The sequence below is a fragment of the Dreissena polymorpha genome, chromosome 9 (assembly GCF_020536995.1).
Source record: "Dreissena polymorpha isolate Duluth1 chromosome 9, UMN_Dpol_1.0, whole genome shotgun sequence".
Lineage (NCBI taxonomy): Eukaryota > Metazoa > Mollusca > Bivalvia > Myida > Dreissenidae > Dreissena > Dreissena polymorpha.
The window spans coordinates 18,029,912-18,040,482 of NC_068363.1; the positions used below are offsets into that span (position 1 = coordinate 18,029,912).

The 10,571-nt window shown below is 39.1% G+C and overlaps 1 protein-coding gene across 1 annotated transcript; it reads right to left on the minus strand.

Annotated features, from left to right (window-relative positions):
• Window positions 1-3,834: 3,834 nt before the first annotated feature.
• LOC127845889 (alpha-mannosidase 2x-like) lies at window positions 3,835-10,224 on the minus strand. The gene is made up of 3 exons (XM_052377065.1): window positions 9,565-10,224; window positions 4,627-5,450; window positions 3,835-3,880 (listed from the first exon to the last, which is right to left on the minus strand). Exons 1-3 carry the CDS (start codon window positions 10,222-10,224, stop codon window positions 3,835-3,837), a joined length of 1,530 nt encoding a protein of 509 aa, XP_052233025.1.
• Between the last annotated feature and the right edge of the window lie 347 nt (window positions 10,225-10,571).

Sequence of the window (10,571 nt, forward strand, 5' to 3'; positions counted from 1 at the left end):
ATTTTCATATCGACCAGTTTCTAATCTCAGCGGTGCCACACCGCATCGAAACTTAGCTAATGCACTTCTATACAAAAATGGTATGTTATCTTTAACATAAGCTTCTGTTCCGAATTCTGTTTTAAATAATTTATACAGTCTCAATTTATTATGACCAACACCTCTAGTTCCAGTATTACTATTGACTGCACTTCTCCATTTGACAATTTCTTTTTCAAAAATCCTAGATTCTAAATCATTTACAATATATTTAATATTGTTAATAGGTATATCAACTAAATCAGACATGTTTACATCTATCAGACATGACTTTATTCTAAAATAGCTATTTTTAACATTTCTTGATTTAGACCACAGGTACATTTTCTTATTTATTCTGGAATCATTCATATTTACATTTCTAAAATGTTGTCTAATAACAGCTCCCCATTGCTTTACAATTGGTGGTTTCCAACCCATTTCTCCCAGAACAGCCGCATTAGGGGTGTATTTACCGACACCTAAATGATACCGCATTGCCCGATTCTGGACAGCATTAATACATGAGTAAGGTTTATCGCCCCATATTGGTGCACTATAGCTGATAATAGGCCAAACCATAGAATCAAAAAGCTTGGTGAAAGTGGAATATTGGAAACCCCCAAATGCTTTACTTTTCGAAATAATTAAACCTAGTGCTCTAGAAGCAGACATAGCCACATTTTTTGCTATTTCATGGTAATCTAAAAATTCATTTAGAACAACGCCAAGATATCTATAACAATGTACAATTTCCAAAGGTTGACCATCAGTGTTAAAATTAAAATCAGTTTTCATAAAACTCTTGGGTCTAAAATGCACAATTTTTGATTTTTCACAATTGATATTCATCTTATTATGTAAACACCATGAAGATAATGTATTATTGATTGTAACAAAGAGTTGCGATAAAGGAAGCAGCCGCTTATCAAGGAGGAGCTGTGTCAAGGCAACCCGTTTCCCTAAAGTCAAGCACTCCTCAGAGTTGTTTTTTTAAGAACCACATATAGAGCGCGAAGCGCGACACGTATTACTATCCAGGTGGTATGGGCCCTTTAGCATTATCCGACCATTACGTCCATAGTTATCTTCCTTAGAATTTGAGAAATTTTGAAATCGTTGTTCGAAGTCCAAAATTTTCATCCGATTGTTCCCAAACTTGCACAGGTTTTTTATCAATGAGGACCCAACCCAAACTCTATATGAGCAATATCGGACCATAAGTCCAGAATTATGTCTCTTTGAATTTAAAAATAAAAGTGAAAAACTGCTTGGTTACGTGATTATGTCAACATTTTTCATCAGATTCTTTCCAAACTTACAGTGTCTTCATATCAATGAGCATTTTTACCTCATTTAAAATGAGAAACATCGGGACAATAAGTCCAGAATTTTTTTCTATTAAATTTGACAAAATAAAAAATTTCCACTTGTTTAAAAGATCTCACAACTTTCGTCTGAATCTTTACAAACTTGTTAAGTGTTTTTATATCAGTATTACCGGTACTCGAATCCTATTGAAAATGTTGAATATCGGAGCAATAAATCTATTATGATCTTTTACTGAATTTCAAAGTATTGTGAAATGCAGCTTCTTTATGCAATTTACAGTTTTCATTCATTTTTTTAAACGTTTACAGTGTTTTCATATCAATGAGTACTCAACCCCTATCGTAAATGAGCAACGTAAGAATAAGTTCAGAATCATCTTTCCTTGAAGTTGAGACAAATATGAAATTACGCTTACAAGATGAAGCAGATTTTTTAAAACCTACACAGTTCTGTTCCATTAATGAAAACTGAACACGGATGCCAGTAAAAAAGGAAACCAATGTAAATAAAATGAACTATGAAATATTTGGGGGTAACAACACAAAATCAAAGATAATGGTTATTTGGGGGTTATAACACAACATCATAAATAATGGTTATTTGGGGGATATAACACAAAATTATAGATAATGGTTATACCAGTATCTTTTTCTATTTTGTTTAAAATAATCGGCCAATATATTAATATTCAAAGTAGAAAAAAAATCGTTCCATGTAACTTCATTGAGTGCCTTTTACACTGGAATTCCCGACGCCCTTTGATGCTTTGCATCAATACTTATCTTGTATTTACGTTAGAATAAGATGTTGCAAACGCCATGATGTTTCACGACGATGGCCCAGGTGAATGTTGGAAACCTCATTACATTTTCTTATATTTTCTGGCACGTGACAGGCAATCCGTGTAAGCCGCATTTACATACCAATAGCATCTCAGATTCAATACATGTTTTTTATTTGACAAACTTGTTGCATAATATCTTAGCACATAACAGAACTTTTATTTGCAGCATAAGCAAATAGACCTACCGGTAATAGTCACAAACAATAAAGCAATAATGCCAACATAAATACGCACACAAAAATACCGTCAAAATATAACAACAGCAACAAAAACAGAGCAAGTAAAAATGAAAGTAAAACATACAATCAAATTGTTATGTTTTTTAAACAAAAATTAGAATTTTCGTGAGAAAGTCGGATATATCAGAAGGTTCGTTCCGTTTTAACCCATTTATGCCTAGTGGACTCTCCCATCCTTCGAAATTGGATCAATTTATTTCCAAAATTAGGGATGTCTAGTATATTTATTTCTTTATTTAGAATATTTCTTACAGAAATTCCTTTAAGCAAACAGCGCAGACCCTGATGAGACGCCGCATCATGCGGCGTCTCATCTGGGTCTACGCTGTTTGCCAAGGCCTTTTTGCTAGACGTTAGGCATAAATGGGTTAACATTAGCCCTTTTGAAGTGACTAAACCATGTCTTATTAGGGTAGCGTTTCATTATGACTAAGTTTGCTAACTCTGAGTTGCTCTTCCTTTATGCATTATCTTTCCCTAGAAATCTATATATCTACAACATGCTCAGTTTTACAGCCAATAGATGCATATATACAACTAAACTTAATAGATAAAATGGCATAATCATAATACACATTAGTGATAAACAATATACAAAAATATGGCGTCTACAATAAACATACCTGAGATTCTGTAAACAAATGTGTTATTGAAATTATAATCAGCAATTGTACAATTTGATATGGTAATGTAAGACAACCTGTAGTAAATTATTCCCTGCTGCGTAAATGGAATGTCTTTATGTCCATCGCACGCATGCGCACTCGTTCATTCGATCCTAACTTTCGCTTTTCCTTCAAATGGGAGAGGAACATTTCACGGACGTCATAATTCGGATTGGCTTTACGAGGGTTGAATATAGCGTCTGGTATAATTTCTGCCTCGTTGTTCACTGGGCAAAATAATTCTGTCAGATTGCCATGGCAACCGTATGCTCGTCTGAAGACGGTCAACGACAACCCATCATGCAAGTTATCATTGGAATACGCAAGATTTTTAACGTTAGCTAACACGAAGTCACAGGAAATTTCATGATGCAGAAATGACTTCACTTTGCTGGCAACATAACCATTTTCATGAGATGAGAATGCGTAAATAGGGTGTTGCAAAAGGTCATTTAAAAATATGCTATTTATAGTGGGAACCGTCGTTTCCATCGAAACATGCCCTTCAAAAATACTGCTAGGTAACATTTCCATAAAAAATGTAGTCAATGTTGGCTTATTGTCTTTCACCGGCTCGGGAAGATCCATTTCAGGTCTCATTGCCACTCTGTCCAACATAAAATCAATTTCTCCGGAAGTACTACCCACTACTCCGTGCGGCTGCGCAGAATGAACGACTAAACGTGCGTGCGCATCTTCCAAAATGGCCATGGACGACATCGGATAAATATTCCCATCAAAGGGTAAATCTTTTCTGAATTTCCTCCCCATCATCTGTAGTCCTGCAGAATCAACAAAGAATAGCTCGTTTTTAATGTCAGTCTTAACCCTCATGGCGAAATTTCCCATCTTTTCGACTGCCTTTGAAAGGTCACTTAAAACAGTTACCTTAAGAGCTTGACCCGGAGCCGAGTGCACTAAGGTTAGTGTCATATTGTAGGAATAGAAACCACTCGTGACCTCTATGCCACACGTGTATGAACCCCGTATGGATTTAACCGTCATGTTAGCAGTGGTTAAAGGCACACTCCTCCCGTGGGTGATTGAGGCGTACGCACCGCCTCGTTCTTGGAACCAGCGCCAATCGATCTGCATGCGTGCGCAAAACTGTTTCCCGTGGTAGCACAATCGCTCGGGCGTCCCGGTAATTAATGAAAACGTGACGTTCATGAGCGAGTTTTCACATGTCATCCGTGTTTTTTCCGTGTCTTGTAAACGTATATTATTTCGGTTTGAATTTGTTACAACTTCTACTTTCACACCGTTTTCTATTTGGTCTCGATTCTTATTGCTTTGTTTAACCGTTAAAATAACTAAGCCTAATGGCGGGAAATCCACCACAAAGTTTATTTTGAATGTCCCGCTTGCGACCTGATACAAATCAAACGCGACCTCATTGTTTTTATAGTCAATGATTGTTATATTGGATACAGGAACCAGCAGACTGACCAGCTCGCGTCTAGACTGTGTCAATGAATTCACTAGCAGTAGCTGGGTCCCGGCTTGATACATCGGCAATAAAACTTGCCTAGTAAGCCGATTCTCAGTTGGCCTCGCTAACAGCGGCATGAGACCGGAAAGTTTAGAATTGGACCCATCACCACTAAGCAGCAGCTGCACGGCGGTAGCCAGTACGCGCTGTGATGACGTAAACGCTGACGTCAGCAACAGTTCATAGTCGCGCGCCACGTGTTTTTTGGAGGTTCCCGTTATGGCATCGTGGTGCTGAAAAATGCCGAGATTTTTGCGCGCGATCACCAGATCGCTCAGAATCTGCTGTCTTACTTGACCGTCAACGTGACCGCTGATGGCGACGGCGGCGAAAAGCTCGGCGCTCCGCAGACTCTCCAGAACCTCCCTACCAAGACGCTTGTTGAACTGACGCGTGGTGAAGTACCCAGTCCAGTAATCTTGGTTTTCCGTGTACGAGTAAAAGTCTCCAGTAACCACTGGGTAATTTAGGCCATATTTTTCGGTCTGTCTATCAACTTCCATAAAGAAGTCCTTCAGCGTACCAAAACGCATCTGGACGTTAAAATCCTTGCGCTCGTTGACGTATTTCATGAATATCTTCATGTTGCGGTACTGCTTGTCCCATTCGTACTCTGTGTCAAACCGGAAGTCACCGCCATGAGGAAGCATCATGACGTTGTACTTGTAGTTTGCATTCTTCAGACGGAACTGCTCCACGAGGGAGTTTGCCAATGTCTCCAGCGGAATTCGACCACCCGCGGGGGGAACCGGCTTATTGGGATCCGGAAGATCCGGCTGCTCTTTGAAGTCCAGTTTCATGCAAGTGGGTCTGTCTGGACCGCAGCTGTCGGATATGCTCATCCACTCGTACGTGTCTACCTGTGCAATAGACGGAAATAGCATGTGTTTATAACAGTGAATATATGCATCAAAATGTGGAGGATAAATGAAACAAGAGGGCCTGAAAGGCCAAAAGTCGCTCACCTGAGATAAAAAGAAATGACCTGTTCTTTGCAGTCCAAGATATCAATGGAACAAATGTTATAACCAAGTTTCATGAAGAATGAACAACAAATGCCCCCCAGGTGGCCATGTTTTTTAACAGACCTGAACCATTTTTGAACTCTTCCAAGATATGTCCAAATTTCATGAAGATTGTGCAAAAAATGTGTCTTCTAGACTGTTCACATGTTTTCACTATATACATATAAAGAAAACTGCCCCATCCCCTGGCGGCCATGTTTTTTCACTGATCACGACCATTTTCAAACTCGTCCGAGACATCCACATAACTAATGATTTGACAAAATTTCATGATGATTAGGCAAAAAATGTGACTTCCAGCGTGTTCACAAGCTTTTTTACTATATAAATATATGGAAAAAGACCCCCCCCCTGGCGGCCATGTTTTTTTTACCGATCCAAACCATTTTCGAACTCAACTGTCGTATCCAGATGTGGTAGTGCGGTCTCGTTCGCTTACGCAAGTGAACCGGTCACGGGACGGTTCTGAGTTATGTAACTTTGTGAGCACTTATGTAATGCGGAAATATTTATTCGACGCTTATTTCCGGTCAGTATGACACCACTGACTGATTGTAATTCAATTAACTAAAGGCGTCAAGTCAGATACGCCTGAATACACTCAAAGAATTAATCTATAAGTGAAAACCAAAGCAGCTTTAACGAAAATAACTTACTTTTATTCCAAGAACTCGGAAAATGAAGAACAATGACAGAGAATTAAGAACAGGTACAAGCCAAGTCTAAAGAATCTAAGTATCGTTACAAAAATGAACAAAATACAGCAAATACCTTAATGAATGTAAAAAGAAGTTAACAATCTGTCAAAAAACTGATATAAATATTAGTTACTGTAAGTCTAGAAGTTGCTTCAAAAATGTAGTTGAGAAAATAGGTCTAACTTAATCTAAAGAACACAATTTATGGAGATTAGGAAACTTCAGTGAATCAAATGTAAAAATAAGAAGAAATTACTTAAGTTATTGAAATAAAATAGAGTCTTTCTAATTTAGAAAATACCAAATAAAAATAATCTAAATAATAAGAATAATTTAGAAAATCTTGCCAAAATGTCTTGATGCTGGTGTTACAATAATTTAGAGTTTAATTATTTCAAAATTCCAACCTTTTTACAGAGCTGTTACCTTTTCAAGAAAGCATAAAGAGGTGATTAAATCAGCCAAAACAGCTTATTTAATACAGTTTTGAGAGCACTGGCAGAAGAGTCTATTTTCCCCCAGAACAGTCCATTTATCAATGATCAATATCTTCCCCAAATTCCAGAGCAGAACTAAAAATAGATTACTACCCCAGGTTAAACACGGGAGATAAATACTGCAAAATTATGTACATGTTGTCTTTCTTTCAGCTATCTCTTAGTTGATAGGCTTATCATAATTGCTAATGACTAAAACAGTTATGTTGATTATGAAAATTCTGTGTTATGAAAAATTACATAATACAGTTAATGTTACATAATAATGACATAATAAAACAAACTTTACTACACAGGAAACAAACGTGCTGACCAAATTTCATGAAGATTGGGCAAAAAATGTGTCTTATAGACTGTTCACATGTTTTCACTATATACATATAGAGAAAACTGCCCCATCCCCTGGCGGCCATGTTTTTCCACCCATCATGACCATTTGCGAACTTCTCCGAGATATCTATAAAATCGATGTTTAGAAAATTTATGATGATTAGGCAAATAATTGACGTCTAGAGTGTTCGCAAGCTTTTTTTTACTATATAAATATAAGGAAAATGACACCCCCCCCCCCCCTCTGGCGGCCATGTTTTTTTACCGATCCGAACCATTTTCGAACTAAACCATCATATCCAGAAAACACATGCTTACCAAATTTCATGAAGATTGGACCAAAAATGTGACTTCTAGAGTGTTCACATGTTTTCACAATATACATATAGAGAAAACTGCCCCGCCCCCTGGCGGCCATGTTTTTTTTACCGATCTGGACCATTTTCGAACTTTTCCGAGATATCAATGAAACCAATGTTTTGACCAAGTTTCATGATGATTGGGCCATAATTGTGAATTCTAGAGTGTTCACACGGTTTCTCTATAGCCATATAAGGAATACTGCCCCGCCCCCTGGCGGCCATGTTTTTCAATGGACCGGAACCATGTTTGAACTCAACCAACATATCATTTAGACAAACATTTTGACAAAGTTACATGAAGATTGGGCATCAAATGTGACTTCTACAGTGTTCAGAATGAATGTTTTCCTTTTTTTTGACCTAGTGCCCTTGTTTTAGACGCAGCATGACCCAGTTTACAGTCGAGGTATCAATAGGACAAATGTTCTGACCAAGTTTCATGAAGATCAGACAATAAATGTGGCCTCTGGAGTGTTCACAAGGCAAAATGTTGACGACGGACGACTGACGACGGACAAAAGGCGATCACAATAGCTCACCATGAGCACGTTGTTCATGACGATTTGACAATAAATGTTACTTCTAGAGTGTTAATAAGGTTTCACTAAAGCCATATACGGAACACTGCCCCGCCCCCTGGCAGACATGGTTTTCAACGTACCGGAACCATTTTCGAATCCAGCTGAGATATCATTGCGACAAATATTCTGACCAAGTTTCATGAAGATAAATATTACTCCTAGAGTGTTAACAAGGTTTTACTATAGACATATAAGGAAAACTGCCCCGCCCGCTGGCGGCCATGTTTTTTTAAAGGACTGGAGCCATTTTCGAACTCAGCCGAGTTATAATAAGAACAAACGTTCTGACCAATTTACATGAAGATTGGACCATAAATGTGACTTCTATAGTTTAAACAAGGTTTTATTATAGCCATAAAAGGAAAACTACCCCGCCCCTTGCGGCCATGTTTTCCAAACAGCAAAACCATTTTCGAATTCAGCTGAGTAAACATTAAGACATATGTTATGACCAAGTTTCATGAAGATGGGACAATAAATGTGACTTCTAGACTGTTACCAAGCGTTTTCTTTAATTTGACCTAGTGAACTAGTTTTTTACCTCACCTGATCCAGTTTCTAACTCGACCAAGGTATCATTATGACAAATCTTATGACAAATCTTTGGACCAAGCTTCATGAAGATCAGACAAAAAATGTGGCCTCTAGAGTGTTAACAAGGCAAAATGTTGACGATGGACAACGCACGACGCACGACGGACAAAAAGTGATCGCAAAAGCTCACCATGAGCAAGTTGCGGTCAGGTGAGCTAAAAACTGTCTCGCCCCCGGCTTTCCATGTTTTTTAACTAACTTTAACCATTTTAGAACTCGAAGATTGAACTATAAATGTGACTTCTAGATTGTAAAAAAGATTTTACTATAGCCATAAAAGGAAACTGGCCCGCCCCCTGGCGGCCATGTTTTTCAACGGACCAGAACTATTTTCAAACTCAGCCTAGCTAACATAAGAACAAAATGTTCTGACCAAATTTCATGAAGATTTGATAATAAATGTGACTCCTAGAGAGTTAACAAGGTTTTACTATGCCCATATTAGGAAAACTGGTGGCCATATTTGTCAACGGACCGGAACCATTTTCAAACTAAACTGAGCTATCATTGAGGCAAATGTTATGACCAAGTAAGGATTTGTCTTAGTATAGAAATCACATTTAATGTATTTAAGGCGTATAACCTATTCAGAAATTCTTTGCCGTGTGTCTCTCCGACAGGAACAAAGTTTCCTTGATTGCTTTGTGTGAAAGAACTAGAATTCTTCAATTATGACTGCCTTATAAATGCTTACATATATTTTAAAATTCAAACTGTCATACCATTTGAAAGCCGTGCGTATACTTAAACAATGCAGAGCTAAATTTGTCATATCAACTCGCAAATACATGAGCCTAAGAGTCAGTTTCGACTCTTGAATTTTGTATCGAATTAAAACCATGCGTGTGTTCGAAACAACATGAAATGCGCCTCCCAAATATACATACATGTGCAAAGATGTCATCGAGCCCCTGGCTGTCCCAAATCTGTCGCCACCGGAAATTCATCCGATGCTGCGTCCCCAACTTCTCCTTGACCCATCGGTTGATTCGCTTAATGAGCACGTGCTTGATTCCTGCGAGCTTGTTAAGATACGGCATGGTGCTTGAGTACCCAAACTGGTCGTAATTCAACGACGACTCGGGTACGATCCCCAGGTTCTTTTTTACCCAGTAGTGTCCCTCGATCATCTGGTCAACAAGCGCGAAATAATGCGGAGATGCCTCGTCCGGTGCCACCCACATACCGGAAGCTATCTCCAATCGCCCGCTGTCGACGAGTTCCTTGAAGCGGCTGCGGGTCTCCAGCGTCTGGTTTAGCCACCAGGTGTCCAGGAAGGTACTCTCTACCCAAATAAACGTCATATCCGGGTACTCGTGAAGCTTCTTGACCATCAAAGACAGGATGTGTGTCGTCTGGTCGTCGAAGTACTCTCTGTAGGTCTTCTTCCAGCCGGGGTCGTTGTGTGAGTGCGGGATTACAATAACCTGCAGTGGTTCCGTGTCAGGAACCGTCTGTGTTTTGTCGGCACGAGACATCGCCGCTGTCGTGGTGACTGGCAGTTGAAACCCGGAAGTGAGTGATAGCGCGTCCAAAACGCTGTTCATTGTGAAATTCGCCGTAATGCGCCATGACTTCGCCGCGGACACACAGGCGCTTGTTTTGAACCGGGGACCATGATACTTAGCGAAGTCACGTAACGACGCCCAGTTGGCGTTTAAACCACGTTGTTCCCATTCCTGCGACGCGGAAGGCGATTTATTCCAGACACCGACGAGGAAGTATATAACTACTCCGCTGAAAATGAGCTTTAGCAGAAAGGACTTCTTTTTTATTCGCATCGTGGCACGCCTGGTCGTCCTGGCTGTCGTTCCTGGTTCCGATCAGCTATGGCCTGAAAATATGATGGATTCACGGATCGCATAATAAATTATTATTGCTTATTTTATCATAA